The sequence below is a fragment of the Perca fluviatilis genome, chromosome 6 (assembly GCF_010015445.1).
Source record: "Perca fluviatilis chromosome 6, GENO_Pfluv_1.0, whole genome shotgun sequence".
In the NCBI taxonomy this organism is placed as follows: Eukaryota; Metazoa; Chordata; class Actinopteri; order Perciformes; family Percidae; genus Perca; species Perca fluviatilis.
The window spans coordinates 29,395,861-29,415,583 of NC_053117.1; the positions used below are offsets into that span (position 1 = coordinate 29,395,861).

Genomic DNA, 19,723 nt, shown 5'->3' on the forward strand with positions numbered 1-19,723 from the left:
GGCTCCGTCCGGATCTTAGCGCCGCACGTGACGATTGTGATTGGTTTAAAGAAATGCCAATAAACCAGAGCACGTTTTTCTCCCATCCCGGAATGCCGTGTGGACTAGCAAGACCCTCCCCCGCAGCCCTGTGGAGGAAGGTCTGGCAATGCGAGACTACATACAGTAGGACACGCAGCAGAACACCTGTGCGGTCTACTGGTCGGCATGCATTCGCATACTAGGTGGCCAAAATAGTATATTGTCATGCATGTTTTTAACACAGGATCTTTACGACTTTACATGCCAAGTTATTGCTACTTAGAAGAAGTATAGCGTATTAGTTACAGTCTAACTGCAGTTGTATTTATTTAAATGATACAATGATGCTCTGTCAGACGGCCGGTGTTAGCTGCATTCAATAACTCCTCATTCCATTTGAAATGAAATAATGTTGTTACCAAAGATAAGTCTGCTGGACTTAAGGGGGGAAAAAAAAGAGAAAGTGGGGTTCTTACACAATGTCGTTGAGCTCCAGCATGGTGTCAGGAGGCGGATTGATTAGGACGTAGGACAGTGTGTTCTGGTGGTCGTTCATCTCGTCTGGAAAATGAGACAGAAGAGACCTTCAGAGGCGCTCTGGTGCCCTCCCTCGTCCTCCTTCATTATACAGTACATCAGCCAGGAAATGAGCCCTCTGACCACTGAAATATGAGTCTCTCTTGTTACTCTTGTTTTCAAGCTTCTAGTGAGGACGAAGGCAAAGTAACCCACGTACCGTATCGGAGCAAGTATGGGAGATGCTCTTTTGCTAGTCTGGTTGTTAATCTAACAGATGACTGTTACAACTGTTAACCATTACAATTTAACAATTAAACTGCATACTATAACAACAGAGTTTTTTTTTTTCTATTAATACAGTTTTGATGGAAACAAATGGCTAAATTTACAAATTGATTTTGCATTTCATTCACTTAATATTTTGACTATAGCCAGACGGATACTGGAATTTTGAGGCCGATATTGACATCTGGGGGTTTAAAATACTGAATTGCCTCAAACCTAGTACCCCAGTTTCTTATAACACATCAGCCTATACAACAACCAATACAGCAAATGGATTTATTTTTAACTATTTATTTTGGGTTTAAATCATATTGAATTCATATAATTATCAATTGTATTAATTTAGCTGAGGATACATTACTCGTTGATTTTTTTATTTAACCAAATATTAAATCTTTTTTTTAATTTGATGTAGTATATGTAAAGTTTTTTTATGTTTTAATAATCCATCTTTATCAAAATCAATTGCTTAATTTTTTAATTTAAAACCATTTTGGCCTTCTATAAACAGTTACCTGTAAATCTGCATTAGGCTACATAAACAGTGAACATTAACAGTTGCAACAACATTCTTTTATTGATTTCACAATATAGTTAAGCTAGCCATGGAAAGTGTTTTACACTATGGAGATCTTATATTTTATGAAGAATCAATAAGAGGAAACTGACTTAACATTCATTCACCTGATGAGTCATATTACTCTGTGTGTGTGTGTGTGTGTGTGTGTGTGGGTGTGTGTGTGTGTGTGTGTGTACAGTATATGTGTGTTATTTCTGTATGTGTGCTGTGTGCTCTCTGGCGGCGGCTCCTACTTGCGTTACGTGATGGACGGAGAAAGGAAAAGGAGGGCACATGTGTCTCCATGACAACCCACCTGCTTGTGGCCCTTTATAAAGCCAGGCGGGGTGGAAGAGAGAGAAGGGCTAACCGTTACTGACAGGGCACTTTGTGGAACAGGGGGAGGCCCATGCTGCCTGCTGACTGAAACAGCACCCCATGCGCAGCTTCAGAACAGAGCCAACATGCAGACAGCGTCCGCGGCTACGCCACAAGTTGATCTCCATCGCATTCCTTTTTTTTTTTTTTTTTTTCTTTTCAGTATTTTTCTTCTGCGCATTCCACACTGGACCAAGGCGGCAGGTTGCCATGCCAACGGACAACACTCAGCCCCCACGACCCCCTCCCCCCCGCCCGCCCAGAGTGACACCCCCACAGACACAGAGAGAGACATGCTCCAGCATCCGTCAAGACTGAAACCAAACGCAGAGCGACTCGAACCAAACCGAGTGAAGCAGAACACATTGGGAGTGTGAGAGTGGAAGAGGTCAACCTCTCATTTGTAAGTTACGTTGTTTTCTGTAACACTAAACATGATCAGCAAGTGGAGAGAAAATATGCTTGCATGATTTATGGGAGTGATGTAAGGACTGTACCAATTTGTTTCCCACTCTAATTCACACATTGTTATTGTAGACTACTCGGTGTATTAACTATGGATTATACCATGGTCACTGAAAATACTCCTTTTCTGATTAGTGGGCAGTTAAAACAAAGAAACCTTACATATACAGTGCAGTCAGAAAGTATTTAAGTCAGTGGTGTTTTTTTTATTTTTATTTTTTATAGTTGTGGCTCTGTAGTCCAGGACGATGAAACTGTGACTTTGAGGTGCTGGTGTTTGAGGCTGTTTGTTCATGAACAGTCTTGCTTAATTTCTGGACATAGGAGCAGACTATTGATCCTAACCACACCGACCAACCAACTGCCCTTGCTAAAGACCAGACTGAAGGCAAAAGGCCCCTCAAACAAGCAAGAAATAAAATTGGTCTAGACTTCAGTGAGTCATGTATAGAAATAAGAACTATTCCTACACTGTCTACCTAATAGATGCAATTCCTTGTTTCAGTGCTCTCTTGCACTGACCTTTTGTCCTAGTGACGTTCCAAATGTGTTCATTTGGATATTTAATGCAAGAAATTAATATTATATTTATTATGGTGGGTGTTAATCAACACTAGTAATGAAATAAATACAAACAAGATATATTCTGGAATTTATTAGTGTTTAGGTTGGTCTCTTTTTGTCAGCAAGTTTGGTCAAGATTGCATTCGTACTGCTACCACTTGGGGCGGCAGAAGCTGGAGGTTTCAACCATTTATCAGCTTTTCCGCTAACTGTTTACTTTCCTGGCCGCTTGCTAACTCACTTCAATTGTGCACTTTAGAAGTTAAACCACCGGGTTTATTTCACGCACACAAATTGTTCTTTGGAAATCCAGAGTGCACTTTAGAAGTTTAACCACTGGAGGTCAGCAAAAACAAAATGTTCAGCTGATTTAGGTTCTTCTTTAGGTTCAATGTGCTGGAGTACGGAGCCATGGCAACTAATGAACCACCACTATAAATCAGTGCACAAGCTCTACTTAACTGAACTAAAGCAACAGTGCTAACCATGCAGTACACTAAGTGAAAACAAACTTTAAGAATGAATGACAATCCAAACACTGCTTCTCTTTTTGCCTGTGGTTACATGGCCATGGTATAAGTGCGAGAATACACCTAGAGGTGTCCTGATATATGGAAATAAGAGGCAAAATGGTGGTGAAGAACGCATTTTCCTCTACCGCAGACTGATCTCATAAAGTGGCGTATGTATGACACGCCAATTCGTATGCCATTTTGGCGTGTTATCAAGACGCATAATTGCTTTTTAGCGTGTTTATCAACGCCGTTCGGCTGTCATTGACCTACATTATGTGTGAATTTTAGCCGTAGCGAGTAGTATGAAAGGACGTAAGTCCGCAGGGGGAGCTTGGTTGGGGTGGTGGATGGGTAAAGCACAGGACTTTCACCTAGGAGAGCTGGGATCGCGTCCCACGTGTTTTTTTTTAAGCCTTCCCCAATGTTTTTTTCCTAAACCCAACCGTTTATTGTTTTCCTAAGCTTGTGACGTTGGTCACCGTCGCGTTTTTTTGTTACTAAAGCCTTTCCCAATGTGTTTTTTTTTTTTTATACGTGTGTGACGTTCTCGTGAGTACAGCACGTATGTTTACATCTGCTGTATACAGCATAGACATACACGTGGATAGCTCAAAGTGCATACAGATAACACGCCATTTGGCTTTAGGAAAGTGGCGCGTACGTTTACGCAAAGTCATGATGCCATGTTGTCTACAGAGTTTTTTAATTTTCTGTATCAAGACACCTCCGATACACACATTATTCTTTATATATCTAAGCTATACATTTAGATTCTACATCTAACCTTCCATCCACAGACATAATGCATTCCGCTCCACTCTTTAAGCCATACTCTGATGCCCTGCAGTACTCTAGCCATTTGGAACGTCACCTCACGGAAACACAGAACAGAAAAGACCAGGTAGAGAGAGAGAGATAGTAGAGCGAGATAGTGAGAGATTGGCTGCTGATCTACCACTCATTCTAGCAGAACACACACACGCAAACACACTCATGCAGTAGAGTTGCGGTACTGTGATCAACCAGCTAACCTGAAGGCCTGGTCCCCTCTGTATACGGGTGCTCTGAAATGTCCTGCAACTCTGAGCAACGGTATTCACTGTTAACCTCAATATCCTAATTTGGTCATTTATATTTAACTGCAAATGCTATAATCAACCAAAAAAAGATCAAACTAAATGGGGGAAAAAAAAACCATCTAAAAATGGATATATCTAGTTCTGTGGATAAATGCAGTGCACTAATCTTCAAAGGATGCTGGTGAAAGGACAAATTCCTTTCCCCTCAAGATGGAACGTAACCACTCACATTGTCGTAAATGAGTTATAAACAACACACAGAATTACCTTGCAAATATCCTAGATTTACTCGATTCATGACATCGCTCGCAGTGAGATTAGAAACATCCTCTACAAGCCAAAGGAGGGAAGACAGAAGAGTCAGAGTCAGAGAGAGAGGGGAGGAGGAGGAGAGGAACAGAGGAGGGGGGAAACAAGAAAAAGAAATAAATCAGGCAGGCAGCGAATGCATTTGAAGTTTCAAAAAGAACTTAAAAAAAAAAAAAAAAAAAGGTGAGAGCAATGCAAAGAAGCCATGCATTGGTGTGTGCACAGAATCACTTCCAAATTGTTCATATGCCACATGTTGTGATCCTGTTGCAGTAATCCTCACTGACATTCATGGTTCATAAGATGATCTTGAGCTTTTAGGGTTCTTCCTGAAACGTATTTCATTGACACGTTACATAATGTTTAGTTAGTAATGTAGTTGATGTAAATTGCAACACATCTGGAGCATGATTCTGCTTTTGTTTTGAAGCGTGAAGCTGGGAGGAGAGAAAAACTAAAGAAGTAAGTAAAGTACAGAAGTGAGCAGATAAGAGTACAGGCAACTGCAGTCTGTGATCCAATGCAATTGAGACAAGGTTTGGTGCTGCTGCATCTCCATGCGTGACGTGTTCACATCTACATAGTGGTATGATCATGACTGAAGTGGTGTGTATGTGTGATGGCACGTGGGGCAAGAGTTTGATGAGTGCGATACTGACTTGAGAAAATGATGTTTTCTGAAGGTTAATGATGATGTAGTGTGATGTTGTTGATCTGTACTATCAAGACGCACAGCACATGGTAAGATGAGAGAAAATGACTGGAATACAGATTGGAGTTTTCCAAACACGGCTGCTTTCACGGATGAAATAATGTTATTGGTTGAGAGTGGGTGAGGCACAATAATCACCTAAACTCAGATTTTTCTATTGAGTAGAAAGTAGATAGATCTGAGTCTGTCCTTGCTCAGAGAAGCAGGTCTGATTGGAGCTCATGCTTTGCTATGACTAGTTTTGGTCCTTTTTGAGTCAATGAATGCAACCTAAGTAGAGCTAACATGGCTACTAATCTAAACAATGTAAAATTAAAAAAGGATAAAACCAGAACTAAATCATTATTATTGATAAATCGTATAGTCCATAACATGTCAGAAAATTGACATATCTAAATATCTTTTGTCTGACCAACAGTCCAAAACACAAAGAGATTCAATTTACAAAAAAGATAATCATAGAAACAAGTGAAGCTGGAGCCAGCTAATTATATATATATAAAAAAAAGGAAATAAAAAAGGTGAGTCTGCAATTCTAATCCAATACAGTCTTTGTCAAATTCAGCGAATATCTCCGCACAGTCCACGAGCTGTCTGTTCTGTGTCTTTAGAAAAAAGATCTGGTGTTCATACACAGCCCTGGCTCTGCAAATGGGAAACAAAGTGGCTCAGACCGAGCCACACAACACTGTTCCGTTTGTGCTTGTTCCCAGGACAGGGGCGAGCACATGGATGTATAAAGGCAGTGGGAGAGAGAGGGACGCTAAATCTGGCACATGCTAACGTTCTGTAAGAGCGCCGATGGGAGGGGTGTATTTGTTTGGGTGTTGAGTTCAAATATGAACATATGACCATGATCTTTATCCAGAATCGCAGACTCCACCTTTAAATGATTAATTGATTATTATAAATCGATTAATCAACAAACTTTTTCAGCTCTACATGGCTTATGCGGTTTACTTCCTGCTTAATACAAAAAAACTCTTTTGCTGCTAAAAGAGAAAAATACAATCTTGCCAGAATAATTCATGTAGATTAGCTAATTGACCTAGACTGTAGTTCAAACCAGCCATACAAGCCCACAGCTTCACAGGTAACATTGGTAGCTAGCCTGCTAAACCTTCCATAACTATGATCATGAATGTATAAAAGGGACACCACCATTTTTTTTTTCTTTTCATTTCAGTTTCTCTTACGTTTTCTCACCTTAAAGCTGAGATTCTTACGCTCTACCCACTGAGGTTTCACTCAACAATTACATTATTTCTGCCTCGTGCTGCTGCAGCCTTAAAGAAATGTTTAAAGAACTGAAACTCCAATCTGCAAGAAACATTATCATTTTCATTATTATTTATTTTCAGGCAAATTATGAGCTAATGATTAAATAATTATAAACAAAATGAAAATAATTTAATTCATTTATAGTTAATAACCACTTATACTGTATTTAGTCTTGCTATAAAACAAGTAATATATCGTTAACTATTGCATTGAATTACCTTAAGTCATCAACTTTTACATAAAGATAAGACTGCCCATCACTTTTCTAAATCTCACGCCATCAGCTGTTCCACTCACCGTATCCCACGGTGGGCAGGCCCAGGTGCTTCATGCGATTCTTGACCAGCTCCGACAGCTCCTGTCGCTCGGAGCGTCGGTACAGGTTGAGTCTCTGCTGCGAGATACGCTCTGCCCTGCTGGACGGTTTGGTGCTCTTCCTGCTCAGCCGCCGGGCCCACTGCATGCTCTTCTTCCTCAGCAGAGGGTGCTCCGATTGGTCGCTCGCCGAGGAGTTTCTGTGGGCCGTCTTCTCCTTCCAGGACTCTCTGTGCTCGCGATGCTCCTCGCCCTGCTGTGTGTTGATGGACACCTGAGACTGGGAAAGCATCGTGACAGTGTTAACGCTGGATACTATGGGGGAATGGGTTTGTGTAGGTTTGACTGTTTTGTCATTTGTGTTCTATTTTTTTTTTTTAAGAAATATCTGCCTGCATGTCAATAAAAGCAAACTTCCATCTTTAAAGCGCCCATATTATGCTCATTTTCAGGTTCATAACTGTATTTTAAGGTTGTACCAGAATAGGTTTACATGGTTTAATTTTCAAAAAACACCATATTGTTGTTGTACTGCACAGCTCTCTCTCACTGCTGTAGATCCTCTTTTCACCTGGTTTCTGTTTTAGCTACAGAGTGAGACCTCTTTTCATCTTCTTCTTCTGTACTATCTTTGATTGCACTCGCACATGCTCAGTAGTTCAGATGTAGATCATGTCAGCTAGCTAACTCTAGAGACAGTAAAAGAGAGCCTGTTTCTCCAACTTTGGTCAGTTACAAGGCAGGATTAGCTGGGAGACTTCTAAATGAGGGCACACATGTAAGTAGTTCTTTTGTAGATTATGGTGAACTTGTGTGTGTTGTAGCAGTGCTTTGCTATTGAGAACGACGTAGCATGCTAGCGTTAGCATTAGCGTTAGCATGCTAATGCTAACGGTTAGCATGCTAACGAGCTAACGGTTGTGGTTAGCCAGCTCATTTCGGACTGTGACGTCACAGTCCGAGCCGATTTTGAACAGCTCACTAGGAGACTGAAGGCAGGACACATTCAGAAACCGCATCTCACTCAAAACAGCATGGATGGATTTATTTCAAAGTTTGTATGTGTGTGGAAGCACCAGAGACACAAAAGAACACCCCAAATCCCAGAAAAAGTGATTTTTTCATAATATGGGCACTTTAATGCTTTTGTAGGTGCCATTTCCAGGTGATTGCATTATAAAGATGTGATGTTATCAGCTTTACATATTTGATAAAGCCAGGAAAATGGCGGTCAGGTATTTTTCATTTTTGCGTGCTTTAACAGAAGGTGAATATCCAAACTAATAACAAGCACGTTTGGATCTTACCTGTGCGTTACTGCCCTTGCACTGAAACAAGACGGACAAACAGACATCCAAACAAAAATAGATGCAATGAGAGACGGGGGCATCCAAAGCGAACAAAATCATCAAAAGTCAGCACATTAAATAGTAAATATGGAGTATTTACTATTTTATTATTCACTATTAAAATGGTGGGAAATTAACATTAGCCAGCAATGGTACATTTCTGGTTTATGGCTGGTGAGTTTGTCTTATACTAGCCACCTACATAACCTGCCAAATATTATTTAGAGGCAGATTTCTATTCTAATAATCACACACTGGCTATTAAACTAGTTAAAAGTAATTGGGAACTTTTTGTTGGCAATGCAAACTGTGAGAAAATGTTAATTTCCTTATGCTTGGTGAAAAGAAAAAAAGCCGTTAAAAAAACAAATAGAGCAAGGAAGAACTGAAAAAAATCTTAAATTTGGAAAAGAGAGCAAAATAGGAGGAAAGTGAAAAGTGACCATGAGGGAAAGACATTTTAGGAGGAGAGAAATGAAAGCAGAAAAAATGCAACGCTAGGAAGGACATCGTGACATTTTTAAAAAGACAGAAGGTGAAGAAGAAGAAGGAATGAAGAAAACACAAAATGAGGGAATGAATAATAGAAGAAAGTTAAAGCCAAACCAAAAGCCAAAGCCAAACCGAGATGTCATCAATCAGATGTTAGTTATCTGATCAAACTGAACTTGCCTCTGAGGTTGAGAACATGTGCGACTCGGTGCGGTAGATCCCTATGGGGATCTCAGCGCTGGAGGAACAAAGCTTCTGGAAGAGTCTGCCGTAAGTCCTGATCCACAGGTCCTCCTCTGTGATCTTCATCTGAGGACGGAGAATGAGAATCGAGTAGATACAAGCACAAACTCATTCACTCAAACTTACAAGTGCTTATTAGCACTATGAACAGTTCTACTTACAGCACACAGGTACCCAGAGCCAGGCGTGGTGTCTAGACCGAGGAGAAGCCTCGCTATAGCGATCATATAGTCCTTAACGAACGACTGCAAAAACAGAGAGAATGACTGGGTTGAACTGTAGTAAACAAGCCCAGCCACAAACAACTTATGCAACAATTAGGGTTAGACATTTATGTTTATATGCTTCCTAACATATTGGGCAAATCAAGCCTATTTAATAATTTAAAAAACAATCCGATGCTCCCACACTTTGTCATTACATACATCTGTGTTCATTGCAGGGTAGAAATTACTCTTTTTTTGTATGCATGAAATATAATTCAATATTTATTTAGATATATTTCATAATTAACCACATGTTCAAGCCCTAAAGTCAGACCGTTTGTTATCCCACCTGGTAAAGCAGTGTATCCAACATGCTGATGCTGAACACTCTGCCTGCAGCAAACGGCAGCCGGAACATGAAGGCCAAGTTGGAGCCCTTATCACGCTCTATCTGAAGACAGAAACACAAAGAAAATATTTTAGGAACAGAGCAACCAGATGATACAATCTCACCTTTTCCTGTCTGTTTGCTGGACTATTGCTCTTTTGCTCTATCTCCAGGAAGACTTACAGTATGTGAAAATGAAAAAGGCCCGTTTTGAGCTCTGAAATCTTTAGTGGAGAGACACGATTTTAAAACACTGTGATGATGAAAGCTATCACTGTAGGCAGGAGCACATGAAAGATTCAGGAAGGCAAAAAGAAGCAACCATGATCGAGAGTCAAGATACTACTAAAACTCATGAACTTTGGTTAAAAAGTCTGGTTATAAGCTCATCAAATAAACATGAAAAAACATGTGAGTGAGAGAGAAAAAAACAAACAATTTTAAACATTAAACTGCTACAGATTATTTTACATAATCCAGCTCTGACAGGTCTTTCGAAAACACACTTGTCACAGAAAAGAAAAAAGAAATTTCAAAGACAAAGCCAGGTAGCCATAACATGGTTCTCCCTTCTCAACAGCTCACCTTCTCCAGTTTGGAGAGAGCGAGTGAGTAGCAGTCCTTGGCTCTGAACTGCATGAACCTCATGTTGGACGGGTGTGTGAGCTCAGTGATGATGCTGAGACTGGGGAACAACCTGAGCGAGGGGGGGCATGGAAGAAAGAGGGGATATTAGTGGAGAGATGAAATGCTTTGTGCTGAGGGGAAGACCCTGTGTGGCAGTGATACATGCTTTTAATTTTGGTTGTTAAATAAATAAAAGAGAACTTTTGGCAACTGTAGTTTGTCTCGGAGATGAACTCATTCACTATTCTGGCAAACTCCGAAAACCCCCCCCCCAAAAAAAACCCATTTACTTTCCAATATCTTACTGAGAATAGATAAGGAAGTTAATCAAGTGGAGTCTGGTGCACATTTGATCCAAAACTAGGAGGCTCAAACATAAACAGCCACTGACGGCACTAACTGTTTCCTGTAGGTTTCTACCGAGTGAAATGTGTTACCTGAACATTGTCTGGACGTTGACGATGGTCTTAGCGTCTGCCATGTAGTCCTCCTCAGCGCTCATGGTGCTCTCCTTGTCCACAACCACTAAGTTGTCAGCGTAGATTATGCCACACTGTAGCAGGTTGTCCAAGCTGGTCCATTCACAAAACAACAGTGTTTATTACGGCGTGACATGTCAGGAAATGTCTCCCCTTGGATAATATAACAATGGAATAACATTTATCTGTAATGTCTGCAATGTCTGTAATGTCTAAAAAGAAATCCACTAAGTAGTACATCACCAATAGCTGCTCTTTATTTTTATTGTGAATCCTTCCTTTAGTCAGAGCCTGAAACTAGATGTTGTGATGGCCAAAGCCCACTAAGGATTATGTTGCATTTTATTAATGATGCATGCATGCAAGTTGTGTTGTACTGCTGGTAGCTGTATTAAAAACAAAAAAAATAAAACAGCGAGCAAATTTTAATAATCCAAAACACATACCTATCGATCGTGCCTTTCATGTAGTAAACCATTGGAAAGCAGCAAATGGCCTCCAAAAAGTGGTTGTCTGGCCTGCAGGAAACAGGAAACATCACGAATGAGAGCCTCTCACACTAATTATCTCTGTAAAACCCCAGTGACAGAGTAGGACATTGTTGCTGTAATTTCCTGAAAGTTGCGTGTTGATCAGGGTGGGGGCAGATGCCGTTTTGAACTGTATTAATTGATGGTTTACTAGCCAACAAATATATGTTTAATTCTTAAATTCAATGGGAGGATTTCACTGGTTGCTATGGAAACCCACGAGGCTGTCACTTAGCCAGAGCTTTCCTGGCTCTCTGTCTGTGTCGTTTATCAGCTTCAGTGACTGTAGAGATTTGGCTGAAGTTAATGAAACTCACAGGGAGTTTGAGCAGCATGGATCACTGTTACACACACATTTCTATACATACCCCAAACACACAAATAGGCTTTCTCATGCAGAGAGAACTGTTGTTTATGAATAATGCAAAAAGCTATTTCTTTTATTTTGAAGCAAGCTAACCCATAGTTCCAGCTTTGCTCTACTGAAAGATGTTTTGTTCTTTTAAATTGCAGCATACAAAGCACTCGCCCCATTTTTTTCTTCCTTTTAAAATCACATGCGTCCACAAACAAATGCAAATATATGCTAACACACAAATAGGCACACATAGAGCCATTTCTTTACATCATCCAGAAATGCTTTTTATTAATAATGTAAAAAAAAAAATTCTATATCTTGAGGTAACCCCATATACTTCAAGCCATAATGACCAACTCTAGTATACTGCGGGCAATTCTGTCATGTGCTCATATTAACGTAGCAGATGATTTTTTTTTTATCAATGTCGAACTCTGAAATCACTGAAGTACTAATACACAAGGCAATTGCAAACAAAGTTCTCCTATCAATAAACCTTAACAACATCAATGTACAGTTGTGTTTTATCGGTCTAATATCTATCAACATGTGATCTCATCTTTATTGTGTACATGATCATAGATATAGGTAGTACATGTGTTAGAGGCCCGTTACATAAAACACATTACTCTTGAGTTTTTGATGTTATTGTGAAAATGTCAGGGAGTTTACATCCCTGTAGGAGTATGAACAAACAAACAAACAAACAAACAAACAGGGCGGTTAAAAGTCTTACATGTTGTCCAGCAGCAGCACTATGGGGTTGAGCTCCTTCCTGGGCCGATAGTAAGCGCGCAGAGGGACGATGAAGTTGTAGAGACCGTTTCCGGCCGTCTCTGCAGACACTATAATCAGCTTATTCTTGAAGCCGTATGCCTTGGCATCCTCGAAGCTGCTATGTGTGCAGCCCTGGATGGAGACAGACAATTCAACAGGAAGTCAGTCAGGTTTTAGTTGTGCTGTGCTCTAACTAGACATGTCACATAACAGTTTTTTGTTTATAAAAAAAGATGGTGATGAAAAGGTGAATGCATGTTTTTATGGTTTAATTCTGAGCGGTCTCTATTGTTATTCTGCGTGTGAATTCACCTTGTCGAGACGAAGGCAGCAGAATGAAGCTTTCTGTGGCAGGAGGTGGCACAGAGTTGGAGAGCTGCCGATGTAGGGCGAGTTGGGAGGGTAGCCCTTCACAAAACTGACGGAAAAAAAACAAGAAATGCCTCTGAGGAAAAAGTCCTATCAAACTTTAACAACATTATCATTGATATTGGATAATGTGAGTGAAAACCTTGACTGATATATTCTGCAAATACTGGCTTTTTTTTAATAAGTATAAGATATTTACAAGTAATGCTGCTTTTCATCTATGAAAAGAGTGTCCTTCTTCTCCACAGTTAAAAACAGTCTGTTAAACACAGTAATAGTGTGGACTTTAACGATTGAAAATAATAAAAAAAATGTACTGATTCATGATGATATAAATGGAGAATCACTGAATCCCTATTCATTAATTCTATCAATATTTCATTATAATAAATATCACCATTAATTGCAATGTTTTTGAATTTCATCCTTGCTGTTCATTTTAAGATTCTGCAGCAGTTTTGCTCAAATTACTAAGTTCTCTTAGCCTGAATGACTCAATCCTGCTCAACATCAACTACATCAACAATTACAATGTTCTTGTAGTCAGTTTAGTTTTAATCGGGTCTTATTTTGTTTGTCAATTTGGTCCTGTGTCCCATGATGTGTCAAGTGCCAGCTGCTATTGCCCTGATCAGTTTCATGGTGCCCTCTAAAAGAGATTCTGACTTTGTTAATAGAAGTCATAAAAAACGGATCACCACATGATGGCACTGTGGGACTTTAAGATGCGTGTTGTGTTTCCTACAGACAATGTTGTTGTCTTTATCTCCCCAACTACTGTGTCTGACAACTCTTAAGGAAGAAAAACTACCCAAGTCTCATGGGGCACAGTAATAGAGGCTCAGAGGGCAAGAGGACAATGTTATGTCCAACTTTGTGAGACTAACTAACAGTTACTTTTCAAAAAGCTGAGGTACAGACTGTGAGGCACAGAGGCACAAGCAATCTATCCTAAACTTTACTCTGTTGTAATGAAACCACATACAGAGAAAAGAGTAGAACTTAAGCTGCTGAGAGAAGCTGAATCCTCAGACTTGCTGAGTTGCTATCATGGCGACTGATAGGTCAGCCTTGAGGGGTGAGGATCTATGTAAGGACACACAGCATGAGCTTCACTCAAAAGGGGAAAGTGCTGACCCTCCCTGTCATGACATACACATTCATCACCGCCATGTCCCAACCTTACGGCATCATGACACACAGATTACACGCCTATACCAAACCCATCCATCTCTCCTCCTACAACCACTGAGCCATAAAGAAGAGGAGGACAGGTGACATCAATCTAGTATAGAGCAGAGGACGCCTGAACTATGAGGACATTTCACTTTTTTACTGCCGCAAGACAAGACATGCTGGGCTCTTCTCAATTCTCTTTATTTTGTTACACCTCGTCTACTCTCTCCTCCGTCATCCTGCCTGTGACCCGGAAATCAATATCAGCGCGCCATCTTGAAGGATGTCTCAATTCCAAAAATGCACCTCAAAGGAGAGAGGAGGCTCGCCAGAGGAGCTACGAGGGAAAGTCTTTGTAGCACCAGTGACGTATAAAATCCCCATGACACACAGCTGTAATATACAAACCATGGCAGCTGTGCCACACATCATATTTAGTCAACGTTGCTTTTAAAATGACATTTTACCAAAAATGTCTCATTTTGTTAAGACATCCCGTGTCTGCTTGTTGCCTCGATTTCTCTCTCCTCGACTATCTTCCTTTGCCTCCTTCGCTCGCAACTCAGGTTAGAGGGACTAAAATGTGAGGAGAGGAGGCGAGGAAAGGAATCGAGGATGTACACAAATAAAAAGAGGGGACTGTAAACTAACCACCAAATCTCTTTGGGTCAATAACATCACTTACTCTGACCCTACGGAGCCCTCGTCGTCAGATTGGTTGGTCTCATCCTCTGATTGGTCGCTGAGGAGGTCGCAGGGCAGAATGGCAGAGGAGTCGGTGATCTCTAGGACAGGCGCGATGCTCGGCCTGCGGCTTCCAGAGCCGTTCTCCGTCGGCAAGGTCAGCTTGCCGCTTTCCTCGGGAGGATCAGGGTTCTGGAGATCTATGGCTACAGTGCCTGAGAATGACACAAGGTTATCGTAGGTAGCAGCAAACTACACGGCCATTTAGAAATAGTGCGTGCAGCACTTTCACTGTAATGTGTTGTTAAGTCAACAGTGAATGTTTGTCTTAGAAAACGCAGCTTTTTCATATTGTAAAGTAATAAGGTCCATGTTTAGCTTGTTCAGCATCTTTGCCACACACAATCCTATCACTCCTCATCTTTAGCTCAGCTGAGTTTGAGGAGAAAATGTGTTGCTTTCTGAATCATGTAATTGTACTCTCAAGCTGCAACAAATGGCATGCAAACAGTATTGACATTGTGTTTGTAATATGATATATATCCACAATATATCAGATACATAATATATGCAATACATATATCATCTTTTATGTGAAAATGTGATTTTGTTAGTAGAACAATAATGAAATATGACTGTGTCTTGTACAGTGCATAACATACTATTAATTGCAAAATGTGTACACCATCAAATTACAGGACTTGTAGATAAGTGTGAAAAGGTGATGCATCATGCCCAAACTTACCATATGCAGTGGCCTGATCAACTTTCACAGGTCAAAGAAAAAGCACAACACAATGATGTCAGCCATGAAAGTAAAAACGCATGTAAGAAAAACGTCATGCATAACAGTCAGCGAAAGCATACAGCATCACCAAGGCAGCCACCACTCAGAAATGTTCAGTGTGAGTAAATTAACACCAGCAACAAAGCATCCATTTTCTCGTCCTACACGGAAACCCTTTCAACCCAACAAATGTAACGGTCTGCAACACCTCCTTTATTTTCTCCTTTCTTTACCAACATCAAAACATGATTTTTTTTCCCTGCCTCTGGCTCTCTGTCTCACCCATGCTGGCGATGATGCTGTGCACGGGCAGCCTGGAGGGGGCGTCGTAGAGGCCGGTGACGGACAGGCCCTTGTTGTGCTTCTCCTCTTGTTTGAAGATGAAGGCTGAGTTCTCCTCCTTGGTGATGTTGATGTAGTAGCAAGTGTCGGGGGCAGCCATGATGTGGCGGGGGCCGGGGTTCAGAAGGATGCTCTTGTTGTCCTCCCTCTTCACTCCGATCAAACACACACCATATCTGGGAGGTGAGCGTGAGTGTGCAAAGTTTAAAATGTGTTGTGTTTTGCTCCCAGAGACTTTAATGAGATAAAATAGCATTATTGTGTCAAGATTAAGCTAGTGGAAGTTTTACTAACTTCTTATGGGCGTGGAAAGAGGCGTAGGTGAAGCTCTTTCCATCATACTCCCCAAAAAACTTGCTGTCACACAAGCGGATGTGGTAGACCTCGTTTCCAGAGCAGCGTCCATACATCCTCTGCCAATGCTCCGGTGACAGCTGCCCCTCCCTGAAACAGCATGATCAGAATAGTTACTACTTAAATGACAGTAACATGAAGTTTCCAACTTACTGTTAGCAAACAGCAGCCTCATCTTAAAGGAATAAAAACACATAATTTTGTCCTTGAAATCTTGCCAGAATATGATATAAATTACTAAAAACTAAATCATTTTGATACTTAGAAATCATTTTGGACTTTATGCGCAGCTCACCAGCTCTCATTTCCCCATAGACTGATACATCGGTCTGACCTTGTCTGACCTATTACCTTTCATGACCCTATACCCCCCAGCCTCCTTAATTCTCATCACAGTTATGATCAAAGGAGAAAAGGCTGTGAGATCAATCTATTAAATCACTTCATGTCCTTTACAGTATTACTTTTAATCAATATGAGAAAAAGTTTAAATTAACACCTGCCAAAAAGAAGTCTATTCCCAGCCCTGTCCCCTTAATAGCCCCAAGCCGGTGCAAGTTCCCATAATGGAAATTAAAATGGATGTGCTGCTGTGGACGATAGAATGAAAAGATATAGTGGTCACCTTGCAAACATGACAAACAGCCAGATTTATTGCCTAACAAGAACCCGGGCAAAGTTTACTGACTTGACAGTGACAAGTTTCTGCAGTGGCTGACAGTACAGTAGTTAGCTCTGCAGAGACAAAAAAACAGGTCTAGTCTGTATAACTAAAAACTCTGCTGCAGTAGTTTCAGTCATATTTCTCGAATATTAATCAAGTAGGACTGAATCTGTCCACAAGAATAATGACACAAAGGGATATTAAACATTAACAGGTCACCCAAAGTTTGAACGATTCAAAAAATTATAATAAATAATTATAAAAGGTATTTCTTAGGTTGAGCTGCTCTGGAAGCAGAAATAATGTCAGTGGTTCAGTTGAATCTAAATGAACAGAGTAAATATTGATACCACTCTTATGTATATCGGGTACACAAGAAGCTGGAGCCAGAAGACCCTTAGCTTAGCTTAATTCAACAAATGGAAACAGGGCAAAAACATCTGCCTCTGTCATAAATTAACAAAATCTGCCTACCAGCATCTCTAAAGCTCACTATTTAACATGTACTATCCTTTTTTTGTTCAATCTGTTCAAAAACTTCTTGGGAGGAACATTTTGTTAAAGAGCTAGGCTAGCTCTTTCCCCCTGTTTCCAGTGCCTATTCTAAGCTAACTTGACCATGGCTTCATATCTAGCAGACAGATAGAGTGGTATCCATCTTCTCATTCGACTCTCTGCAAGAAAGTGATGAAGCGTATTTCCTGTCCATGTCAAAATACACCCAATTAGATTACTTTGGCTTTCTTATATTTGATAACTTTCAAATCATTTAAATGCAATACATGTATACTGTATGACTTTGGTGAGAAAGATTCAGGATCATAACGATAACTCACACTATGAAAAAATGACCCTCTGACAGTGGATATCACTGTAAATAAATTTTGATGTTAATTTGCAGTTATTGTAAAATAATAGCGAGTACTCACTGTCCTCTGGAGGTGTGAACCAAGAGTGTGACTAAGGTAGATGTGGCGGGACACACGCAGTTCAGCGCCAACATGGCATACTTGAACTCCTCTTCACATACTACATGATCTGATAGAATTGGATAAATTGTAATAATACAGCATGTATGACTTAGAAATGTATCTATAAGAAAACAAACTGTAGGTAGGCACTCTTCCTGCACTTACCTGCAAACTTAACATGGAATTTATTTTCTGGTTTGAGAATTGGGACAATTAGAAGCAGCCCTATGTTCCGAACCATTGAAACAGTATATACTCATGCAATCTGAATCAATGAATTAGACCAGTTAAATTTTGCTCCACCAACTCATACGAAATCTGTCAATAAATCACACAGAATCACCAACCTCTCCGCTAACGAAAGTGTGAAGTGAAGTATGTACGCATATGCACCATTAATTTTATTGTAGAGTGTTTATACTGGAAACAAAGTTCAAGACTGATTCCTGTTGACGTAACTCACAGCAGCAGTTCGGTCGAGCTCGTTCCTGCTGCTGAGGATGAAGCAGGCCTCAGCATCATCCATCCTGAGCATAGACAGAGAGACGAACAGAAAGAAACACAAACATGGTTCATGGGTTGGCGACTGTGAAAAGGACATTCAACCAAACGTAAAAATGTATTATTTTACGGTAATCAATTCCTTAAAGAAAAGCTACGCAGGGATGAGTGTGAATGTCCTGTGACAATGGCTGAAAAGGTGAAAAGCTGCATTCTAGCATGAAAACAATCTGCTGTCGTTTGAAACTTAGAGTGCTAGCAACATCCGAGGGGCATAGATCAGTTATGTGTGACAGAAAAATCATGTTCTGTGAACTTTAAGACAAATGCAATATGTGGTGATTACAAGAAAATCTTTCAGCATAGCAGGGATGATATGAGGTTTACCTGGCTGGGTGATTTTACCAATTTCAGATTACATTTCAGTGCAGGAAATTGCCATTGCATCTAATATATATAAAACCATGAGTGGCACACTGGTCCCGTTATATTTTGTAGGGACAGAAACTAATCTAACAGGTCAAACATATTCCAACGTGATCCATCGTCTGTGGCCTTTGATGTGAGCAGATGATCAGTGCAGAGTAAAATCCCATTACACTGATGTGCAAGCAGACGGCAGGGCGGCCAAGTGGACTTGTAAGTACCTCATCGCACTTCAAGGTCTCCGATTTGCCAGTGGAGGACTTGAACTTTACATTTACATTTTAAGTAATTGCAAGATTCTTATCCAGAACCTAAAATGAATAAAATATAGATGATGTGCTAGACTTAAAACTCTTTAGGGCCCTACCTTGCACCTTACACCCAAAACGCACCTATGAATTAATGAAGACACTAAGAACAACCCTTTTGAACCATGCGCCACACACAGACCCTTTTTTCCGCCGTCAAACTAGCAAAAGTGGATTTGGACACGCCCTAAACGCACCTACGCCGTGTGCTTAAATCGTTAAAATAGGGCCCGTAGACTTAAAAAGGACATGACATGCACGTTCAATCACTTTACTAGACATAAACACAGGGCCTGGTTTCACCTAGCCTGATAATCAGATTGAATTGCCATTTTGTTTCATTTCATTCATTAAAATCACACATGTGGGCAGCGATACAGAGGTCTAGAACCAGGCTTCACCAACTAACCATCAAGATAGGAGGAAGTTATTTGATATAAATACACTATTTGGTGCATATGCAGTTTACTCACTTGGCCCTCATCAGGTCCTGGTCTTTGAGGGCAGATCCTTGCAGGTAGATGACCCTCTGGGACCACAGAGGGATTTGGAGGATACGGCGAACCTGAATGTCTATCTCTGTTGGACACAGGATCACCACATAGTAGTCCTGCAACACAAGGGATATGAAAGCATTTATTAAAAGCATGCTTAAGTTAAGTGTGTTACTGCACAAGTAACACACTTAAC

At 40.5% G+C, this 19,723-nt stretch overlaps 1 protein-coding gene across 1 annotated transcript in view; it reads right to left on the reverse strand.

Moving 5' to 3' along the window:
* Positions 1-19,723, reverse strand: part of kcnt1b (potassium sodium-activated channel subfamily T member 1b) — a 69,843-nt gene that overhangs the window by 2,128 nt on the left and 47,992 nt on the right. The window contains exons 14-30 of the mRNA XM_039804027.1: positions 19,507-19,643; positions 18,234-18,325; positions 17,964-18,023; positions 17,757-17,865; positions 16,104-16,253; positions 15,750-15,985; positions 14,682-14,895; positions 12,764-12,869; positions 12,411-12,583; positions 11,233-11,304; positions 10,745-10,879; positions 10,266-10,377; positions 9,642-9,743; positions 9,248-9,331; positions 9,024-9,152; positions 6,985-7,282; positions 498-582 (exon numbers count right to left, since the gene is read on the reverse strand). Of these exons, the coding sequence (XP_039659961.1) occupies positions 498-582; positions 6,985-7,282; positions 9,024-9,152; positions 9,248-9,331; positions 9,642-9,743; positions 10,266-10,377; positions 10,745-10,879; positions 11,233-11,304; positions 12,411-12,583; positions 12,764-12,869; positions 14,682-14,895; positions 15,750-15,985; positions 16,104-16,253; positions 17,757-17,865; positions 17,964-18,023; positions 18,234-18,325; positions 19,507-19,643 (2,294 nt within the window). The remainder of the gene's footprint in view (positions 1-497; positions 583-6,984; positions 7,283-9,023; positions 9,153-9,247; positions 9,332-9,641; positions 9,744-10,265; positions 10,378-10,744; positions 10,880-11,232; positions 11,305-12,410; positions 12,584-12,763; positions 12,870-14,681; positions 14,896-15,749; positions 15,986-16,103; positions 16,254-17,756; positions 17,866-17,963; positions 18,024-18,233; positions 18,326-19,506; positions 19,644-19,723) is intronic.